The sequence below is a fragment of the Ranitomeya imitator genome, chromosome 5 (assembly GCF_032444005.1).
Source record: "Ranitomeya imitator isolate aRanImi1 chromosome 5, aRanImi1.pri, whole genome shotgun sequence".
Classification (NCBI taxonomy): domain Eukaryota; kingdom Metazoa; phylum Chordata; class Amphibia; order Anura; family Dendrobatidae; genus Ranitomeya; species Ranitomeya imitator.
In genome coordinates, this window is record NC_091286.1 from 445,910,902 (window position 1) to 445,935,693 (window position 24,792).

General features: G+C 45.5%; 1 protein-coding gene across 2 annotated transcripts in view; it reads right to left on the bottom strand.

Annotated features, from left to right (window-relative positions):
- TMEM44 (transmembrane protein 44) overlaps positions 1–24,792 on the bottom strand; it is a 58,609-nt gene that overhangs the window by 13,839 nt on the left and 19,978 nt on the right. The window contains exons 8-9 of one of the 2 annotated variants that reach the window (XM_069727179.1): positions 24,424–24,522; positions 23,284–23,460 (exon numbers count right to left, since the gene is read on the bottom strand). In XM_069727179.1, coding sequence (XP_069583280.1) covers positions 23,284–23,460; positions 24,424–24,522 — 276 coding nt within the window. The remainder of the gene's footprint in view (positions 1–23,283; positions 23,461–24,423; positions 24,523–24,792) is intronic. The other variant, XM_069727180.1, reaches the window with a different exon arrangement.

Below are 24,792 nucleotides of genomic sequence, written 5' to 3' on the forward strand. Positions count from 1 at the left end.
TCCTCTTCACGCTCCCTGGATCGCTCCATTGCAAGTGGCAGCTTGCCAGGGCTGGTGTGAGCAGGACCTATGATGACGTCGCGGTCACATGACCGTGACGTCACGGCACGTCCTTGTCGCACACCAGCCCTGGGACGGGACCTCCCGGGAAGCTGCCGCTTGCAATGGAGCGATCCCAGGAGCGTGGCGAGGAGCGGGAAAGGCGGCGGAGGGTGAGTATAGCAGGTTTTTTGTTTTTATTATTTTTAACATGACATTTTTACTATTGATGCTGCATAGGCAGCATCAATAGTAAATAGTTGGGGACACACAGGGTTAATAGCAGCGGTAACGGACTGCGTTACACTGCGGGCCGTTACCGCTGCCATTAACCCTGTGTGAGCGGTGAGTGGAGGGGATTACGGAGCGGGTGCCGGGCAGTGAGTGCAGGGGAGTAGGGGAGGGACTAATCGGACTGTGGCCGTCGCTGATTGGTCGTAGCAGCCATGACAGGCAGCTGCCGAGACCAATCAGCGAATGAATAACCATGACAGAAGGACAGACAGACAGACGGACGGACGGACGTGACCCTTAGACAATTATATAGTAGATATATGAAGGTTTTGTTATGGAGACCTCTTTCTATATGTCCTTTTGTGGGAAAGTACTAATATACAATATATTATTAATGGGACTGTCCACAAATCAAACAATCTCTTCTTAAATACTTATTCTCCAGATGCTCACTTTGCCCATCAGCAATATCGACGTTGGATCTCCCAGTGCTCTCATCATATTATGCCATGTGAGCACCGCAGTCAATCAGCTGTAGCAGAGGTATAGCTAGAGGTTCAGTAAAGGAGGGGTGAAACATTTGAGTAGGCCCTTAACCAGGTAACTGTGTGTACAACTATGGTGGTGAACCCTGATCATGTGTATAGAGGAACCTGAGCAGATGACCGCGCTGTTACTGAAAATAAATCTCTACATAACGACCACCACTGACATTACCACCATATGGTGACCATATAGTGGTAGATATCAGACCTGCAGACCATACAAGAAACTGCAGTATACAGTAGTTTATGTATAGTAAATTACAGCTGACGTGGTTTCTGGTGGAGTCGTTAATTTTTCAATCTTTTGCTTTGGCTAAATTAGACAAAAAAAAAAAGCTAACTTCCAATTTAATGGGGGGGAACAGAACTCTTCCCCTCAGGCTAATTGTAATAATGGGACTTGTTTTGCATTTAATGATTCACAATATAAATACATGCAAATAGTAACATGAGTGTCTCTTTTGTGGAGGGGCGCACCCTATGTCAACGTGGTTTAAAAGAAGAAGGGACAAAAAAACAGGTCATAGGAGCGCATGCAAGACGGTGAGTTGATATAAAATCTTAATTTATTTGTTTCCACAACGCGTTTCAACGGAATAGCTCCGTCTTCTTCAGGTGGCAGTTTTTGTCCTGTGAGCAATCAGTGTGATGCAACCACGTCAACTGCACTATGGCTGCAGGTAGAGTAAATACTATTTTGGGTTTTTTGCTAACAGGTTCCTTTTAATTTAACAATTTGTGGCCGAGGTTGGGGGAAATGCCTCAAACACAAGGGGGGCAGGAATTTTACTGTCCATGATATCATAATTATGTGTTGCTCTATAATGAAGGAAATAAGAGATAATTGGATTCACTTAAAGCTAAAAAAGATGCGTGCCCACGATCAGGAATATATGAAAATATGCTGCGTCCAAAAAGCTACTACAATTCCTGATCGTGGGTACGTAGTCTGCCTGCTTCTGGGATCTTTTGCCAAATCTTTGAGAACTGTCCTTTTTACATTTCTCTTGCACACAGTGTCCTCTAGTGGTGGATATGACCACATGCACAGATTATTATACAGTCGTATAGAGGAACGTCTATACGTTAATCAATACTATAGGAGTGCTGGCCTTGTCAATATATTTTTTGGCATTGTGTATTGGGGGTATTGCCCACTGCATAGGCGGTGCACCTTTATTCAGCCACCGTTCTCTGACAGGTTTTAATTAGCGTTACACCAGATTCACACATCCATGTGTCGGGGTCAGAGTATGGACTGTAATGCACGGCCCCCTTTGTCTCCTGACTCAAACTTGAAAGCCTCATTTATGCTTGTTAAGCTTTTGAGTTTAGGTTAGAAGACCCACGGCAGGTCCAGGCATCACGGACCACGACACATGGATGTGGGGGATGTAGAGTGATAGCATTTATTCAGCCATCATGTGCGTGGGTGGTTTGGAGCTTCCACCGCTGCTAACTTGTTAAACTCAGTTGCCAATCTCTGAGGCTGGTTTCACACTTGCGTTTTAAAACGCAAACGTATTTGGTGCAAAAACGCGTTTAAACGCAGCGTTTCTTAAGCGCATGCGTTTTTTGCGTTTAAACCCGTTTTGACGCGTTTAAATGCGTTTTTCCCTGCGTTTGCGTTTTTGAAACGCATGATGAGAAGTGTGTGACAGCTGCCAATATCAAAATCAACTAGAAAACCCACTATAAACATAAATGGTTAGGGTTAGGATCCCTAGTAACCCTAGGGATCCTAACACAAACCCTAACCCTAGGGATCCTAACCCTAACCCTAACACAAACCCTAACCCTAACCCTAGGGATCATAACCCTAACACAAACTCTAACCCTAGGGATCCTAACCCTAACCCTAACACAAACCCTAACCCTAGGGATCCTAACCCTAACACAAACTCTAACCCTAGGGATCCTAACCCTAACCCTAACAAACCCTAACCCTAGGGATCCTAACCCTAACACAAACTCTAACCCTAGGGATCCTAACCCTAACACAAACCCTAACCCTAGGGATCCTAACCCTAACACAAACTCTAACCCTAGGGATCCTAACCCTAACACAAACCCTAACCCTAGGGATCCTAACCCTAACCCAAACCCTAACCCTAGGGATCCTAACCCTAACCCTAACCCAAACCCTAACCCTAGGGATCCTAACCCTAACACAAACCCTAACCCTAGGGATCCTAACCCTAACAAACTCTAACCCTAACAAACCCTAACCCTAGGGATCCTAACCCTAACACAAACCCTAACACAAACCCTAACCCTAACCCTAGGGATCCTGACCCTAACACAAACTCTAACCCTAGGGATCCTAACCCTAACCCTAACACAAACCCTAACACAAACCCTAACCCTAGGGATCCTAACCCTAACACAAACTCTAACCCTAGGGATCCTAACCCTAACCCTAACACAAACCCTAACCCTAGGGATCCTAACCCTAACACAAACCCTAACCCTAACCCTAGGGATCCTAACCCTAACCCTAACAAATCCTAACCCTAACCCTAACACAAACCCTAACCCTAACCCAAACCCTAGGGATCCTAACCCTAACCCAAACTCTAACCCTAACCCTAGGGATCCTAACCCTAACACAAACTCTAACCATAACCCTAACCCTAACAAACCCTAACCCTAGGGATCCTAACCCTAATGCAAACTATAACCCTAACCCTAACACAAACTCTAACCCTAACACAAACCCTAACCCTAACCCTAGGGATCCTAACCCTAACCCTAACACAAACCCTAACCCTAGGGATCCTAACCCTAACACAAACCCTAACCCTAGGGATCCTAACCCTAGGGATCCTAACCCTAACACAAACTCTAACTAACCCTAGGGATCCTAACCCTAACACAAACCCTAACCCTAACACAAACCCTAACCCTAGGGATCCTAACCCTAACACAAACTCTAAACATAACCCTAACACAAACCCTAACCCTAGGGATCCTAACCCTAACACAAACCCTAACCCTAGGGATCCTAACCCTAACCCTAACACAAACCCTAACCATAACCCTAGGGATCCTAACCCTAACACAAATCCTAACCCTAGGGATCCTGACCCTAACCCTAGGGATCCTAACCCTAACACAAACTCTAACCCTAACCCTAACACAAACCCTAACACTAGGGATCCTAACCCTAACCCAAACTCTAACCCTAACACAAACCCTAACCCTAACCCTAGGGATCCTAACCCTAACACTAACACAAACCCTAACCCTAGGGATCCTAACCCTAACACAAACTCTAACCCTAGGGATCCTAACCCTAGGGATCCTAACCCTAACACAAACTCTAACTAACCCTAACCCTAGGGATCCTAACCCTAACACAAACCCTAACCCTAACCCTAGGGATCCTAACCCTAACCCTAACACAAACCCTAACCCTAGGGATCCTAACCCTAACACAAACTCTAACCATAACCCTAACCCTAACACAAACCCTAACCCTAGAGATCCTAACCCTAACACAAACTAACCATAACCCTAACCCTAACAAACCCTAACCCTAGGGATCCTAACCCTAATGCAAACTATAACCCTAACCCTAACACAAACCCTAACCCTAACCCTAGGGATCCTGACCCTAACCCTAGGGATCCTAACCCTAACACAAACCCCAACCCTAACCCTAGGGATCCTAACCCTAACACAAACTCTAACCCTAACCCTAGGGATCCTAACCCTAACACAAACTCTAACCCTAGGGATCCTAACCCTAACCCTAACAAACCCTAACCCTAGGGATCCTAACCCTAACACAAACTCTAACCCTAGGGATCCTAACCCTAACACAAACCCTAACCCTAGGGATCCTAACCCTAACACAAACTCTAACCCTAGGGATCCTAACCCTAACACAAACCCTAACCCTAGGGATCCTAACCCTAACCCAAACCCTAACCCTAGGGATCCTAACCCTAACCCTAACCCAAACCCTAACCCTAGGGATCCTAACCCTAACACAAACCCTAACCCTAGGGATCCTAACCCTAACAAACTCTAACCCTAACAAACCCTAACCCTAGGGATCCTAACCCTAACACAAACCCTAACACAAACCCTAACCCTAACCCTAGGGATCCTGACCCTAACACAAACTCTAACCCTAGGGATCCTAACCCTAACCCTAACACAAACCCTAACACAAACCCTAACCCTAGGGATCCTAACCCTAACACAAACTCTAACCCTAGGGATCCTAACCCTAACCCTAACACAAACCCTAACCCTAGGGATCCTAACCCTAACACAAACCCTAACCCTAACCCTAGGGATCCTAACCCTAACCCTAACAAATCCTAACCCTAACCCTAACACAAACCCTAACCCTAACCCAAACCCTAGGGATCCTAACCCTAACCCAAACTCTAACCCTAACCCTAGGGATCCTAACCCTAACACAAACTCTAACCATAACCCTAACCCTAACAAACCCTAACCCTAGGGATCCTAACCCTAATGCAAACTATAACCCTAACCCTAACACAAACTCTAACCCTAACACAAACCCTAACCCTAACCCTAGGGATCCTAACCCTAACCCTAACACAAACCCTAACCCTAGGGATCCTAACCCTAACACAAACCCTAACCCTAGGGATCCTAACCCTAGGGATCCTAACCCTAACACAAACTCTAACTAACCCTAGGGATCCTAACCCTAACACAAACCCTAACCCTAACACAAACCCTAACCCTAGGGATCCTAACCCTAACACAAACTCTAAACATAACCCTAACACAAACCCTAACCCTAGGGATCCTAACCCTAACACAAACCCTAACCCTAGGGATCCTAACCCTAACCCTAACACAAACCCTAACCATAACCCTAGGGATCCTAACCCTAACACAAATCCTAACCCTAGGGATCCTGACCCTAACCCTAGGGATCCTAACCCTAACACAAACTCTAACCCTAACCCTAACACAAACCCTAACACTAGGGATCCTAACCCTAACCCAAACTCTAACCCTAACACAAACCCTAACCCTAACCCTAGGGATCCTAACCCTAACACTAACACAAACCCTAACCCTAGGGATCCTAACCCTAACACAAACTCTAACCCTAGGGATCCTAACCCTAGGGATCCTAACCCTAACACAAACTCTAACTAACCCTAACCCTAGGGATCCTAACCCTAACACAAACCCTAACCCTAACCCTAGGGATCCTAACCCTAACCCTAACACAAACCCTAACCCTAGGGATCCTAACCCTAACACAAACTCTAACCATAACCCTAACCCTAACACAAACCCTAACCCTAGAGATCCTAACCCTAACACAAACTAACCATAACCCTAACCCTAACAAACCCTAACCCTAGGGATCCTAACCCTAATGCAAACTATAACCCTAACCCTAACACAAACCCTAACCCTAACCCTAGGGATCCTGACCCTAACCCTAGGGATCCTAACCCTAACACAAACCCCAACCCTAACCCTAGGGATCCTAACCCTAACACAAACTCTAACCCTAACCCTAGGGATCCTAACCCTAACCCAAACCCAAACCCTAACCCAAACCCAAGCCCTAACCCTAACCCAAACCCTAACCCAAACCCTAACCCTAACCCAAACCCTAACCCTAACCCAAACCCTAACCCTAACACAAACCCTAACCCTAACACAAACCCTAACCCTAACACAAACCCTAACCCTAACACAAACCCTAACCCTAACCCAAACCCTAACCCTAGGGATCCTAACCCTAACCCAAACTCTAACCCTAAACCTAACCCTAACAAACCCTAGGGATCCTAACCCTAACGCAAACTCTAACCCTAACACAAACCCTAACCCTAGGGATCCTAACCCTAACACAAACTCTAAACATAACCCTAACACAAACCCTAACCCTAGGGATCCTAACCCTAACGCAAACTCTAACCCTAACAAACCCTAACCCTAACCCTAGGGATCCTAACCCTAACACAAACTCTAACCCTAACACAAACCCTAACCCTAGGGATCCTAACCCTAACACAAACCCTAACCCTAGGGATCCTAACCCTAACACAAACTAACCCGAACCCTAACACAAACCCTAACCCTAGGGATCCTAACCCTAACACAAACCCTAACCCTAGGGATCCTAACCCTAACACAAACCCTAACCCTAGGGATCCTAACCCTAACACAAACTAACCCTAACCCTAACACAAACCCTAACCCTAGGGATCCTAACCCTAACACAAACCCTAACCCTAGGGATCCTAACCCTAACACAAACCCTAACCCTAGGGATCCTAACCCTAGGGATCCTAACCCTAACACAAACCCTAACCCTAGGGATCCTAACCCTAACACAAACCCTAACCCTAGGGATCCTAACCCTAACACAAACCCTAACCCTAGGGATCCTAACCCTAACACAAACCCTAACCCTAGGGATCCTAACCCTAACACAAACCCTAACCCTAGGGATCCTAACCCTAACACAAACCCTAACCCTAGGGATCCAAACCCTAACGCAAACTCTAACCCTAACAAACCCTAACCCAACCCTAGGGATCCTAACCCTAACCCAAACTCTAATCCCAACACAAACCCTAACCCTAACCCTAGGGATCCTAACCCTAACCCTAACACAAACCCTAACCCTAGGGATCCTAACCCTAACACAAACTCTAAACATAACCCTAACCCTAACACAAACCCTAACCCAAACTCTAACCCTAACAAACCCTAACCCTAGGGATCCTAACCCTAACACAAACTCTAACCCTAACACAAACCCTAACCCTAACCCTAGGGATCCTAACCCTAACCCTAACACAAACCCTAACCCTAACCCTAGGGATCCTGACCCTAACACAAACTCTAACTAACCCTAACCCTAGGGATCCTAACCCTAACACAAACCCTAACCCTAGGGATCCTAACCCTAACACAAACTAACCCTAACACAAACCCTAACCCTAGGGATCCTAACCCTAACACAAACTCTAAACATAACCCTAACACAAACCCTAACCCTAGGGATCCTAACCCTAACACAAACTAATCCTAACACAAACCCTAACCCTAGGGATCCTAACCCTAACACAAACTCTAACCCTAACCCTAACATAAACCCTAACCCTAGGGATCCTAACCCTAACCCTAACACAAACCCTAACCCTAGGGATCCTAACCCTAACACAAACTCTAACTAACCCTAACCCTAGGGATCCTAACCCTAACACAAACTCTAAACATAACCCTAACCCTAACACAAACCCTAACCCTAGGGATCCTAACCCTAACGCAAACTCTAACCCTAACAAACCCTAACCCTAGGGATCCTAACCCTAACACAAACTCTAACCCTAACACAAACCCTAACCCTAGGGATCCTAACCCTAACCCTAACAAACCCTAACCCTAGGGATCCTGACCCTAACCCTAGGGATCCTAACCCCAACACAAACTAACCCTAACCCTAGGGATCCTAACCCTAACACAAACTCTAACCCTAACCCTAACACAAACCCTAACCCTAACCCTAGGGATCCTAACCCTAACACAAACCCTAACCCTAACCCTAGGGATCCTAACCCTAACACAAACTCTAACCCTAGGGATCCTAACCCTAGGGATCCTAACCCTAACACAAACTCTAACTAACCCTAACCCTAGGGATCCTAACCCTAACACAAACTCTAAACATAACCCTAACCCTAACACAAACCCTAACCCAAACTCTAACCCTAACAAACCCTAACCCTAGGGATCCTAACCCTAACACAAACTCTAACCCTAACCCTAACCCTAGGGATCCTAACCCTAACCCTAACACAAACCCTAACCCTAGGGATCCTAACCCTAACACAAACTCTAACCCGAGGGATCCTAACCCTAGGGATCCTAACCCTAACACAAACTCTAACTAACCCTAACCCTAGGGATCCTAACCCTAACACAAACTCTAAACATAACCCTAACCCTAGGGATCCTAACCCTAACGCAAACTCTAACCCTAACAAACCCTCACCCTAACCCTAGGGATCCTAACCCTAACACAAACTCTAACCCTAACAAACCCTAACCCTAGGGATCCTAACCCTAACAAACCCTAACCCTAGGGATCCTAACCCTAACACAAACTCTAACCCTAACCCTAGGGATCCTAACCCTAACACAAACTCTAACCCTAACCCTAACACAAACCCTAACCCTAGGGATCCTAACCCTAACCCTAACACAAACCCTAACCCTAACCCTAGGGATCCTGACCCTAACACAAACTCTAACTAACCCTAACCCTAGGGATCCTAACCCTAACACAAACCCTAACCCTAACCCTAGGGATCCTAACCCTAACACAAACTCTAACCCTAACACAAACCCTAACCCTAGGGATCCTAACCCTAACCCTAACAAACCCTAACCCTAGGGATCCTGACCCTAACCCTAGGGATCCTAACCCCAACACAAACTCTAACCCTAACCCTAACCCTAGGGATCCTAACCCTAACACAAACTCTAACCCTAACCCTAACCCAAACCCTAACCCTAACCCTAGGGATCCTAACCCTAACACAAACCCTAACCCTAACCCTAGGGATCCTAACCCTAACACAAACTCTAAACATAACCCTAACCCTAACACAAACCCTAACCCAAACTCTAACCCTAACAAACCCTAACCCTAACCCTAGGGATCCTAACCCCAACACAAACTCTAACCCTAACACAAACCCTAACCCTAACCCTAGGGATCCTAACCCTAACACAAACCCTAACCCTAACCCTAGGGATCCTGACCCTAACACAAACTCTAACTAACCCTAACCCTAGGGATCCTAACCCTAACACAAACCCTAACCCTAGGGATCCTAACCCTAACACAAACCCTAACCCTAACCCTAGGGATCCTAACCCTAACACAAACTCTAACCCTAACACAAACCCTAACCCTAACCCTAGGGATCCTAACCCTAACACAAACCCTAACCCTAGGGATCCTGACCCTAACACAAACCCTAACCCTAACCCTAGGGATCCTAACCCTAACACAAACTCTAACCCTAACCCTAGGGATCCTAGCCCTAACACAAACTCTAACCCTAACCCTAACACAAACCCTAACCCTAGGGATCCTAACCCTAACACAAACCCTAACCCTAGGGATCCTAACCCTAACCCTAACAAACCCTAACCCTAGGGATCCTGACCCTAACACAAACTCTAACCCTAACCCTAGGGATCCTAACCCTAACACAAACTCTAACCCTAACACAAACCCTAACCCTAACCCTAGGGATCCTAACCCTAACCCTAACACAAACCCTAACCCTAACCCTAGGGATCCTAACCCTAACACAAACTCTAACCCGAGGGATCCTAACCCTAGGGATCCTAACCCTAACACAAACTCTAACTAACCCTAACCCTAGGGATCCTAACCCTAACACAAACTCTAAACATAACCCTAACCCTAGGGATCCTAACCCTAACGCAAACTCTAACCCTAACAAACCCTCACCCTAACCCTAGGGATCCTAACCCTAACACAAACTCTAACCCTAACACAAACCCTAACCCTAACCCTAGGGATCCTAACCCTAACAAACCCTAACCCTAACCCTAGGGATCCTATCCCTAACAAACTCTAACCCTAACCCTAGGGATCCTAACCCTAACACAAACTCTAACCCTAACCCTAACACAAACCCTAACCCTAGGGATCCTAACCCTAACACAAACCCTAACCCTAACCCTAGGGATCCTAATCCTAACCCTAACACAAACTCTAACCCTTACCCTAGGGATCCTAACCCTAACACAAACTCTAACCCTAGGGATCCTAACCCTAGGGATCCTAACACAAACTCTAACCCTAGGGATCCTAACCCTAGGGATCCTAACACAAACTCTAACCCTAGGGATCCTAACCCTAGGGATCCTAACCCTAACACAAACTCTAACCCTAGGGATCCTAACCCTAGGGATCCTAACCCTAACACAAACCCTAACCCTAGGGATCCTAACCCTAACCCTAACACAAACCCTAACCCTAACCCTAGGGATCCTAACCCTAACACAAACCCTAACCCTAATACAAACCCTAACCCTAACCCAAACCCTAACACAAACCCTAACCCCAACACAAACCCTAACCCTAGGGATCCTAACCCTAACACAAACCCTAACAAACCCTAACCCTAGGGATCCTAACCCTAACCCAAACTCTAACCCTAAACCTAACCCTAACACAAACCCTAACCCTAGGGATCCTAACCCTAACGCAAACTCTAACCCTAACACAAACCCTAACCCTAGGGATCCTAACCCTAACACAAACCCTAACCCTAACCCTAGGGATCCTAACCCTAACACAAACTCTAACCCTAACCCTAACACAAACCCTAACCCTAGGGATCCTAACCCTAACGCAAACTCTAACCCTAACACAAACCCTAACCCTAGGGATCCTAACCCTAACGCAAACTCTAACCCTAACACAAACCCTAACCCTAGGGATCCTAACCCTAACCCTAACACAAACCCTAACCCTAACCCTAGGGGTCCTAACCCTAACACAAACCCTAACCCTAACACAAACCCTAACCCTAGGGATCCTAACCCTAACCCTAACACAAACCCTAACCCTAACCCTAGGGGTCCTAACCCTAACGCAAACTCTAACCCTAACACAAACCCTAACCCTAGGGATCCTAACCCTAACCCTAACACAAACCCTAACCCTAACCCTAGGGGTCCTAACCCTAACACAAACCCTAACCCTAACACAAACCCTAACCCCAACACAAACCCTAACCCCAACACAAACCCTAACCCCAACACAAACCCTAACCCCAACACAAACCCTAACCCCAACACAAACCCTAACCCCAACACAAACCCTAACCCCAACACAAACCCTAACCCCAACACAAACCCTAACCCCAACACAAACCCTAACCCCAACACAAACCCTAACCCCAACACAAACCCTAACCCCAACACAAACCCTAACCCTAGGGATCCTAACCCTAACACAAACCCTAACAAACCCTAACCCTAACCCTAGGGATCCTAACCCTAACGCAAACTCTAACCCTAACACAAACCCTAACCCTAGGGATCCTAACCCTAACCCTAGGGATCCTAACCCTAACGCAAACTCTAACCCTAACACAAACCCTAACCCTAGGGATCCTAACCCTAACGCAAACTCTAACCCTAACCCTAACCCAAACCCTAACCCTAGGGATCCTAACCCTAACACAAACCCTAACCCTAGGGATCCTAACCCTAACACAAACTCTAACCCTAACACAAACCCTAACCCTAGGGATCCTAACCCTAACGCAAACTCTAACCCTAACACAAACCCTAACCCTAGGGATCCTAACCCTAACCCTAACACAAACCCTAACCCTAACCCTAGGGGTCCTAACCCTAACACAAACCCTAACCCTAACCCTAACACAAACCCTAACCCCAACACAAACCCTAACCCCAACACAAACCCTAACCCCAACACAAACCCTAACCCCAACACAAACCCTAACCCCAACACAAACCCTAACCCCAACACAAACCCTAACCCTAGGGATCCTAACCCTAACACAAACCCTAACAAACCCTAACCCTAACCCTAGGGATCCTAACCCTAACACAAACTCTAAACATAACCCTAACCCTAACACAAACCCTAACCCTAGGGATCCTAACCCTAACGCAAACCCTAACCCTAACACAAACCCTAACCCTAGGGATCCTAACCCTAACGCAAACTCTAACCCTAACCCTAACACAAACCCTAACCCTAGGGATCCTAACCCTAACACAAACCCTAACCCTAACCCTAGGGATCCTAACCCTAACACAAACCCTAACCCTAACCCTAGGGATCCTAACCCTAGGGACCCTAACGCAAACTCTAACCCTAACACAAACCCTAACCCTAGGGATCCTAACCCTAACCCTAACACAAACCCTAACCCTAGGGATCCTAACCCTAACCCTAACACAAACCCTAACCCTAGGGATCCTAACCCTAGGGATCCTAACCCTAACCCAAACTCTAACCCTAACCCGAGGGATCCTAACCCTAACACAAACTCTAACCCTAGGGATCCTAACCCTAACACAAACCCTAACCCTAGGGATCCTAACCCTAACAAACCCTAACCCTAGGGATCCTAACCCTAACACAAACTCTAAACATAACCCTAACACAAACCCTAACCCTAGGGATCCTAACCCTAACGCAAACTCTAACCCTAACCCTAGGGATCCTAACCCTAACGCAAACTCTAACCCTAACCCTAGGGATCCTAACCCTAACGCAAACTCTAACCCTAACAAACCCTAACCCTAGGGATCCTAACCCTAACGCAAACTCTAACCCTAACAAACCCTAACCCTAGGGATCCTAACCCTAACGCAAACTCTAACCCTAACAAACCCTAACCCTAGGGATCCTAACCCTAACGCAAACTCTAACCCTAACAAACCCTAACCCTAGGGATCCTAACCCTAACACAAACCCTAACCCTAACGGTTAGAGTTAGGATCCCTAGGGTTACAGTTTGTGTTACAGTTTGTGTTACAGTTTGTGTTACAGTTTGTGTTACAGTTTGTGTTACAGTTTGTGTTACAGTTTGTGTTACAGTTTGTGTTACAGTTTGTGTTACAGTTTGTGTTACAGTTTGTGTTACAGTTTGTGTTTTAGGGTTAGGGTTGGGGGATGGCTTATAAGTGTGTATTCTTGTGTTTTTCTATAAAAACGCATGCATTTAAAAACGCATGCAAACGCATGTGCTTAAAAATGCATGCGTTTACATAGATATCAATGGGTTTTTTTTACCGTGAAAAAACGCATGCGTTTTTTTCGCGGCAAAAAAACGCCGCTAAACGCCGTTAAAATTACTACATGTTGCATTTCTGCAACAAAACGCATGCAGAGAAAAAACGCATGCGTTGCAAAAACGCGTCAAAACGCATGCAAAAAAAACATGCGTTTTTAATGTTAAGTATAGGGGAAAAAAAACTTTTTTTGCGTTTTTTACCGCAAAAACGCAAAAAAAAAAACGCAAATGTGAAACCACCCTGACAGAGGCATTTAACATGCTCTGGCAGAATGACGTGTCATTCCATGCACCTATCAGTGTGCCCGCGCCGATGAGTTGTCAAGACAGTCATGGGTCTGTACAACATTGTGCAGTTAATATTGTGGTGTTTAAAAAAAAATTGGCTCCAGGAAGATGGCGCCGTTGCATGTGCAGTAGTATCTATTGCTTGCTGATAGCAGCGATGCATGCGCAGTAGAATCTACTTTAATGGAGCCTACATTTTTTTTTGCTCCAACAAAATGGAGCCGGTGGCGCATGCACAGTAACTTCTATCAGCAAGCGATGCTCCCAATCTGCGCAAGCTCCTCTCCCCAGTGGATGGAGATTGTGTAGATTAAAGGGAACCTGTCACCCCCAAAATGGAAGATGAGCTAAGCCCACCGGCATCAGGGGCTTATCTATAGAATTCTGGAATGCTGTAGATAAGCTCCCGATGTATCCTGAAAGATAAGAAAAAGAGGTTAGATTATACTCACCTGGGGGGCGGTCTGGTCCGATGGGCGTCGCTGTCCGGGGCCTCCCATCTTCATAGGATGGCGTCTTCTTATATTCACGCTGCGGCTCCGGCACAGGAGTACTTTGCATGCCCTGTTGAGGGCAGAGCAAAGTACCGCAGTGCACAGGCGCCGGGCCTCTCTGACCTTTCCAGGCGCCTGTGCACTGCAGTACTTTGCTCTGCCCTCAGTAGGGCAGACAAAGTACTCCTGCACCGGAGCCGCAGCGTGAAGACAAGAAGAGGACGTCATCGTAAGAAGATGGGAGGCCCCGGACCGTGACACCCATCGGACCGGACCGCAGCGGGAACGCCCCTGAGTGAGTATAATCTAACCTCTTTCTCTCATCTTTCAGGATACATCGGGGGCTTATCTACAGCATTCTAGAATGCTGCAGATAAGCCCCTGATGCCGGTGGACTTAGCTCATCTTCAATTTTGGGGGTGACAGGTTCCCTTTAAGAGCATCGCTTGCTGATAGAAGCTACTGCGCATGTGCTGCCAGCGCCATTTTGCTGGAGTAATTTTTTTTTTCTAAGACTACAACAATATGAACTGTGCAAGCGCAGTATTTAAAATAGGGTGCAGGTCACTGAAGATTCAGTGATCTGTCATTTAAGCCAGAATGATGACAATGCCCACAAGCACGCCCTGAAGCACGAGAATCTCATGATCTCAAAACTGCAAACTCAGGTTAAACAAAAACCACAAGACATTTATTCAACTCTGGTATTATTTTAAATCAGTATAACAGCGTCAAGCTGACAATGCCTGTAGCAAAATCCTGACGACAGGTTCACTTTAAGTGATGTACAAACATATCTCAATATCATCTGTCTTCCAACAAGAAAAACAGCCACAAACAATAAGAATTTTTGGACCACGCAATACAAGGACTGGACATTAGAAATCTGTTCTGTGGTCTGAACAGTAAAAATGTGAGATTTGTTGAAATTCGAGTGTTTGTGAGATGCTAAAAATATGTTTGTTTTTTTCATGTATGATGCCTATCATGAAGCATGGAGGGGGAGTGTTATGATCTGGTGGTTAGGAGCACCCGGCACGACCTGATAGTTAAACTCACACAGGACAAGCTCTGGGATGTGGGAGCTCTGCTGACCGCAGGCCCTAATCCTATCACAACAACTAGAAATAGCCGTGGAGCGTTCCTGACTCTCCCTAGACGCCTCTTCACAGACTAAGAGCTAGATAGCCCTAGAGATAGAAAATAAAGCCTACCTTGCCTCAGAGAAATTCCCCAAAGGAAAAGGCAGCCCCCCACATATATTGACTGTGAGTAAAGATGAAAGTCACAAACGCAGAAATGAAACAGGTTTCAGCAAAGGGAGGCCAGACTTACTAAACAGACAGAGGATAGGAAAGGTATCTTTGCAGTCAGCACAAAAACTACAAAAGACCACGCAGAGTGTGCAAAAAGACCTCCGCACCGACTAACGGTGCGGAGATGCCACTCTGCATCCCAGAGCTTCCAGCTAGCAAGACAAAATCATGATAACCAGCTGGACAAGGAAACAATGAACAAATAATAACTATCAGGAACTTAGCTTCTGCTGGAGAAGACAGGTCACCAGAAAGATCCAAGAGCAAACTGAACCAATGCAGGAACATTGACAGCTGGCATGGAGTAACGATCTGAGTGGAGTTAAATAGAGCAGCCAACCAAAGGATAAACCAAGTCACCTGTGTAAGGAACCTCAGAAGCAGCAGCTTCACTCACAGCCACCAGAGGGAGTCCATGGACAGAACTCGCCGAAGTACCATTCACGGCCACAGGAGGGAGTTCGACAACAGAATTCACAACAGGGGAGATTTAATAATGCGAGGATGCTTTATTGACACTTTTGGCAATTTTAAATTAAATTGACATTCTGCAATGACATGCCATGCCATCTGGTTTGGAGTGAATGAAATAGGATAATGTCCCAAAACAATCCTCTAGGCTATGTAAGGCAGGGGTGTCAAACTGCATTCCTCGAGGGCCGCAAACCATGCGTGTTTTCAAGATTTCCTTAGCATTGCACAAGGTGCTGCAATCATTATGTGTGTAGGTGATTAAATTATCACCTGTGCAGTACAAGGAAATCCTGAAAACATGACCTGGTTGCAGCCCTCTAGGAATGCAGTTTGACAACCCTGATGTAAGGGCTATGTGACCAAGAAGGGGAGGGATGTAGCACTGCGTAAGATGACATGGTCGTTATAAGTCACCCAGCCTCAACCTAATTGAGATGGTTTGAAATGAGTAGGACAACAGAATGAACGAAAAATCAGTCAACAAGTGCTCAGCACCTCTGAGAACTTGTTAAGACTGTTGGAAACCCATTCCAGGGGATTCCGTGATGAAGCTGCTTGAGAGAATGCCAAAGGGGTGAAAGGCGGTCAGAATGAAAGGGGGGTATTCTGAGGAATCCAAGGTTAAACACCCTCTGGTTTGTTTTACACATGTTTGTTGTTCTTTGTTCCCATCTGTGTTCTTTTGTGGTCTTGCTGCCTTCTGTTAAAATTTATTAATGTGCACATACCAATGAAAAGGTGAGGACACAGCCTTCCCCATGTACTGTAATCTCACCCTGCATTTAGGTAACACTATTTATTTTTCCATATCTTTTGCAATTTTTGCTGAGTGTATATGAGGGATATGGTCTCTCTGGGATTATATAGCTAGGAGTAGTGAGGTAAAGTGAGGACGGACTAGGCCGCAGGTCTTGAGGGAGGACGACATGACAGGGTTGAATGGGCTATAGGGGGTGAGCGGAAAGGTGGGGGCAATATTGTGGAGTGAGATCAGGGTATTATTTGAATTGGGGTTTACGGATTGGCTGAGGGCAAGGTAGGCAGGAAGGTGGGGGCAGTAAAGGGGGGGTTGAATATAAAAGGGGGCACCCATCTTAGAGGAGCAACCATTTTGGTGCCCCTCTGACTTAGATAGCAAGCTCCCACCCACCCTCCCTTTTTGAATGGGGTAATTACTGGTTGGATCACAATTTTGGAACTTTAAGGTTAATTTAATGATGGCAGCGAGGGTTAAATTCATGGCGCTAAAGGGAATTAGTTATGCTTCGTCGCGGCAGCAGGGCGGGGGGAATGGGGTCCTCGAAGTTGGTGGTGTTAAGAAATGGCGGATTGGAGGGGGGGGGGGATGTGTGAGATCCTGGACTCCCCCTGGTGTGGCTTAGAGAATCGGTGGTTATACAGTCGAGAAGACTGGGGACGTGGGATTTTTTGGAGGATATTGGCCGGGCGAGTCTTTAAGCGTCTCTGAGCTGGTGCCTAGCGGCTGGGGGCAGGGACACGACCTGGAGGCCAAATTTATGGAGATTGGATACGAGTTGGTTGACTCTTGGGGGCTTCGAGGACCGCCTTCCCTGGGGTTTTTCAATGTTAATAAATGTTATGTTTTAAATGTTAATAAAAGATGGCTGCTGTGGCCAAATTTATCCAAACAAATGTTTTATGTGTAGTTATTGGGTAGGGGGGCCACGACAGTGTGGGAAGTCAGTAGATACTAGTAAATAAGGTTATTGGTCAATTTAAGCGAAACTCACAGGCATCATGAATACCTAATGTCATGTAGGATTTCTTATCCTTCTAAACTTGTGGACTAGCATTTTACCTTTATTGTGCTCTCCATGTTGTTATCCATCCTTTATCCTATAGATGTGGGTTTCTACATTTATCATTAGTATACAATACATTTATTTTGGTATCTCACAAGGCTTTTGGCGGATATTGCTGTGTCCCTGACCCATTTTCTTGGAGGTTTTCCTGATCTTTTTATGGTACATGTTTTTGTGTATTTTTTAATAAAACATTATGTTTTTATGTCATTTGAGTTGAAATCTCTTCCTATCCTGGCAACCATATACCATGATGGATTGCTTTGTGTTATGAATACAGAAGTGTGTAACATAGTATTTACTTTTTGGACATATGGGAGTAATATCTCAATGAAAACAAGGAAAAATATTGTATGAACGTGTGTGTTCAAACTTTTGTCTGGTACTGTATATACAACTCTGGCAAAAATTAAGAGACCACAGCAAAATGTTCTGATTTTTCTCTTTATAGGTATATTTTTGAGTAAATGTAAATTACATAGTAACATAGTAACATAGTTAGTAAGGCCGAAAAAAGACATTTGTCCATCCAGTTCAGCCTATATTCCATCATAATAAATCCCCAGATCTACGTCCTTCTACAGAACCTAATAATTGTATGATACAATATTGTTCTGCTCCAGGAAGACATCCAGGCCTCTCTTGAACCCCTCGACTGAGTTCGCCATCACCACCTCCTCAGGCAAGGAATTCCAGATTCTCACTGCCCTAACAGTAAAGAATCCTCTTCTATGTTGGTGGAAAAAACCTTCTCTCCTTTTATTCTATAAACCACTGACAACATGTCTCTGAAGTTCCAAGCAATACATTTTGTATTTATTTTCTGAAAATTATAAAATGGTCAAAATAACAAAAAAATACATTGCTTGCTCATTTAGAAACACAAATGTTTTAACTTAAGAAGAGTTCAGAAATCAATATTTTGTGGAATAACCATGATTTTTAGTCACAGCTTTCATGCGTCTTGGCATGCTTTCCACCAGTCTTTCACACTTCTTTTGGGTGACCTTATGCCACTCCTGGTACAAAAATTAAAGCAGTTATAGAATAAAAGAACAATTTACTAATTTAAATTTTACTCAAAAATATACCTATAAAAGAAAAAAATCAGACAAACAGAAATAGTTAAAACAAAACATGTTTTAATGTCCAGCACTCAAAGTATCCTCCAGATCGCAGACGGGAATCAAGACAGCCCGTATCGGAGACCGGTTGCTGTGGGTGACTGCACCACCATGCTAGGGGTGCCAGGCCTTTTGGCTTCGCTTGGCTCCGTGTTACTTCACACAGGCTGAGCTTTGGAGAGCCGCCGCTCTGCAAGTTTGCAAACCAAAACTGACACACCAACCCTTTGCTGTAGGGTTTTTAAATGGAATCTGGAATCTGTGGGTCGTAAAACCTGGCCGGGAGGGAGCGAACTGGCCCACCACCATCCTGTAGTTCGCTCCAAAAATAAAAACCCTTAATAGGTTTTTACTGAACATTGCCTTGGTCAAATAACTTGACCAGATCCACACTTATTTTGCACTGCAGCCACAGCTATGCCTGTGACTGCAATGCACTCCAGTGGATTTAATATTCTGCTGTGCGCATTCTGGGGACACATAGCGACCCTCGCATATAACACCTCTCACTGCCTCACATATCCCCCCTTCTCCGTTCGAACATGTAGGGTTGAAAAGTGTCACCATACAGGGGGCACGTGACAGTTCATCCGCATTTCCCTGTGACTTCCCTGCGATGTTCCATAGTGAAATTAAAATTCTGCAGAGATAGAAACTATCTGGTGACCCGAGCATTCCTCTCCTTCGCATTTCTCATCCATACCAAGGGTGAATGATCGGTCACCAAGCGAAATGGTCGACCGAGTAAATAACAGCGTAGGGACTCCAAGGTCCACTTAATGGCGAGGCACTCCACCACCACTACGCTATAAATTTTCTCATGCGGGGTGAGTTTCCTACTTGTAGGTGACCGGATGTTCCTCCCCGTTCACCTCCTGCGACAGGACCACTCCTAGGCCCATGTTAGAGGCATCCATCTTCATGGATTGATACACTTCCTCTGCCTGCGGGTTCCACCAAACCATGACTGACTTTTTTCCCTTGAGGAGATTCGTTAGGGGTATTGTTCTCCCCGAAAAATTAGGTATAAACCTCCAGCAATACCCTATAATTCTGAGAAACGCTCTCACCTGTTTGGTGGTAACAGGTCAGGGCCAGTTCTGAATGGCCTCGATTTTATTTATTTGGGGTTTGATAACCCCACGGCCGATCACTTATCCCAAGCACGTGGCTGGTGCCCAATGTAGTCCAAAGGGCAAGACGACATAGTGGTACAGACCCTCTGGTGTTATGAAGGTGGTCTTTTCCTTTGCCGACTCCAAGAGGCACCTGTCAATAACCCTCGGTCAGATCGAGCGTGGTAAAGTACTGGGCCAGACCCAGTTGCTCAATCAGCTCGTCCACCCGGGGCATTGGATAAAGATTGAACTTCGACACCTCATTTAATTTACGGAAGTCATTACAGAACCGTAATGATCCATCTGGCTTTGGGATTAACACAATCGGGCTAGCCCAGTCACTCTGGGATTCCTCAATTACTCCCAGCTTACATTTGTTTTACCTCACTCGCGATGGCTTGTCTCCGGGCCTTGAGCACACGATATGGTTTCATTCGCACCCTTATGTGGGGCTCGCCATGTCATGCTAGATGACAGAAGTACGACCGGGTAGTTCTGAGAATATATCTGCATTCTCTTGTACTAATTTCTGGACCTCTCGACGCTGCTGTTTTTAGAGAGTGTCTCCTATTTTTAACTCTCTCTCGGCCTTGTCCTTGGTCTGTGACAGTAGTCCTTTCCATTCTTTTAGTAGGTTCACATGATAACACTGTTCGGATTTTCTCTTCCAGGGCTGGTAAACTCGGTAATTCACTTCCCCCACTTTTTCATGAACCTCATATAGACCTTGCCACTTGGCCATAAATTTACTCTCAGCGGTGGGCACTAGCACCTGATTCCCTTCCTTAAAGGATCTGACTGTGGCCCTTTTGTTATATGTGTGTCATGGGCATCCCTCAGATGCTCTTTACTATGGGTCTGATTGCCGCAATCCGGTCATGCATACTTGCCACATGCTCGATTACACTCCTATGTGGTGTTGGCTCCTGTTCCCATGTCTCCTTTGCTACATCCAGCAACCCCCTTGGATGTTGGCCATACAATAGCTCAAAAGGAGAAAACCCTGTGGATGCCTGAGGTACCTCACGGATAGCGAACATAAGATAGAACAATAACATGTCCCAATCCCTCCCTTCCTTGGAGACCACCTTTTTGAGCATAGGCTTGAGGGTTTTGTCGAAGCGCTCAACAAATCTGTCGGTCTGGGAGTGATACACAGACGTGCGCAACTGCTTTACCTTGAGGAGTCTGCACAGTTCGTCACCTTGGACATAAAAGGAGTCCCCAGATCAGTAAGGATCTCCTTCGGTAGCCCAAGGCGACAGAACATGGCAAACAATTCCTGGGCTCTAAGCTTAGCTGAGGTGTGCCAAAGTGTAATGGCCTCCAGGTACCAGGTGGAAAAGTCTACGATCACTAATATGTGTTGGTGGCCCCAGGCAGATTTTACTATGGGCCCTACCAGATCCATCGCTATCCGCTCATGATGGGCAGAGGTACCAATGGACTCCGGTAGTTCGCGGTGGGTGAGGTTAGTTGTCACTCCGGACATGGATCACAGTACCTCTGGACCTCCGCGTAGACCCCAGACCAAAAAAAAAACAAAAAAACACTGCAGTATGCGCTCCTGTGTCTTTTTGGCCCCCCATGTGCCCTCCCAGTATGTGGGTGTGAGCCATTTTGAGCACTATCTGATGGTAGGATTGGGGCAATACCAGTTCTTCCCACCTCATCCTGGATTTTATCCGGCCTGTATAATAAATCCTGGTGGATAGCCATGCGGGGTAAAACTGCCGCGGCACCCAATTACTGAGCCACTCCATTTATTTCTATGATCCTTTCTAGTGCCTGGCCCAGAGTGGGATCCTCGGTCTGAGATGTCCCGAACTTACCAGGGGACACTTCCAGATCGGGGATCGGTGGGGTCTCCTTGACCTCTCCTGCCAATACCTCTAGGAGAACCTATCGGGTTACACTCTGTCCCTATGTTGGCGACCCCTACGGCAGGTAACCCTGACTCGTGATCTTCGGGTTCCACGCCCGGAATAACATTTACCCTACCTCTGGTCTCCCACAGCTGTCTCAAATCAGCTGTCATGTGCCGGAACAGATGTGGGCTCAGCCCGTATCAAAGGGGTTAAAGTCATCCGCCTCCACTTGTGATAAGCAGCACTCTGTGAATAGACTAAGTACATAGAGAGCCTGACATTGGTGGGGTTCGCTTTCTCAGCTGTACTTCATGTTACATCTAAGAACTCTGGAGTGTGTCACAACTGCTGCACCCAGTAAACTAAGGCTGTGCACACGATGCAGATTTAGTGCAGATGTAGTGCAGATCTGCAGCGTTTTTTTCTGCAGCAGAAACGCTGCAGAACTGCACTGAGATTTACAGTTCAATGTAAATCAATGTGAAAAAAAAAAAGCTGTGCACATGGTGCAGAAAAATCCGCGCAGAAACGCTGCAGATTTCAAAGAAGTGCATGTCACTTCTTTTGTGCAGTTCTGCAGCGTTTCTGCACCCCTCCATTAATAGAAATCAGCAGTGGTAAAAACTGCATAAAATCCGCACAAAAAAAAAAAACACAAAAACCGCATAAAAACCGCAGCTGCGGATTCTGCCAGGAGATGCACATAGCCTACATGTGCACATAGCCTTAGTGATATATTGTTGGATTCAGGGTTTCTTTTCCTAAATCATACTGCTCTCAGATGAGGTAGCAAAAACCTGCTGACACTCCCTTTAAATGCTAGGAGGCAGAGATCTTGAGAACTGCAAGGAACTGATCCAACAGTATTTTGTAATATTGTATAATTAAATAGCATACAAAGAAATGTATTTGCTGAAATTCTATTCTCCTTTAACAGATCTCAAAATGATTGGATTGGTAATAATCTTCACCAAGCACTTTGCAAGGTAGTTTTACTGCATAGAGTAAGATTTCGGCTAGCTTTTACTTTTCCAGTTACCTTTTTCTGCGTATCGAGAGATTAAACTTTGCATGCTACAAAATATATAATAAATAACAGAAAAGAGACTACATACCTCTAGGTCAGTAGTATTGGAAGATGCATCAGATGAGCAGGATGGGGAATTTGTAGAGTGCGTGATACATGGAGGCGGATACACAGACAAGTCAAGGTAACCGACAGGTTCCTGATGATTAATGTGCATCGGGGTAGTCTGTCCATCCCCAGGGAGTCTCACTGCTCTCATATCATTCTGAATATTAAAAAAAATGGGTGAGTTTCAATACAGGATCAAAACACATTCTTCATTTATATAAAATGTATCCTATAACAGATCAGTCTTTAGAAAATAGCATGTTCTTCAGTACTCTCCACAAGGAGACAGTCACTTCCAAAATGCATTTTATATGGGCTATACGGTGTTATAGGAGACTTGGCCTTTATAAAAAACCATGCCAGCACTATATCTGTGACTGAAAAAATTATTCAACTCGTACACAAATGATAGGACTACGGTGCACCCTTGGTGTGGCCAAGAATTTGATGCCCCATTACGCCACCTGCTATGCATATTGGGGGCCTTCTAATTGACCATGCTCGCTTCCCAGTGTCTCTGCAAGAGAAATTGACATACTGCTGTCTTGAAAGACGCGCCGCATGTCAGTGTCTGCAAGTGATCCACGGGGCATTGGAGGATGCATAGTGGGCATGGGATGTCTAGAAATCCCATCCACTATACTGTAACATCTGGACGCTGCAGGTTGGACACTGTATAAATATGCAGCATCCAACCCGCAGCAGTTCCTGATCGTGGGCACATAGCCTTACACACCCGGAAGTGAATGGTAAAAACTCTTGTTCACCGACAGATTAGATGGTTTACACAGTCAAAAAAAAATAAAAAATTGTTGTTTGCAGTCCATCAACGATGTACAACAGGCAATGTGCTACACACAATATCTTTGCTGTATGGTGACAGCCTGATCATAGGAAAGTCATTCTGTCCCCATACAATTTCTATCATCTAAATGCAACTTTGTAGTAGTAACTGAATTCCGGAATCCTTTGGCTGTCATACTGGGATTGTTTTGTGGGTCAATGGTTTTGCCATCTTTATTTTTCATTTTAGAAGTGGCAGATTAAAAAAAAAGGAAAACAAAACCAAAAAAATGTGTTGTTGAGCAATCTCATGGAAAAGATAGATTATTATTATTACCTCTTGCACTTTCTCAACACTCAGTCTCACAAAACGACTAAGTGATACCTTGCTTAAATATCTGTTAGGAGCCATATTCAGGGGGGTCCAGTTTGAGGTCTGGAAAACAGGGTTTGACAATAAACAGTCATTACTTAAAGATTGTCCATAAACAGAGCTTTGCTTAAAGTGGAACTGTCACCAGGTCAGAAGTGGGCAGTTTTTGCTTTTGTTATATTTACGCTGCTCCCTTTAACAGTTGTTTTTTTTTAACTACCATATGTCTCCAGAAATTTGGAGCAGCCTAAAGACAAGATCTCAGAGAATCCTGTAAGCATCGCTCCCTTGAAAAAGACCATAAAAATTGGAACTAAATGAAAATGGTCATAT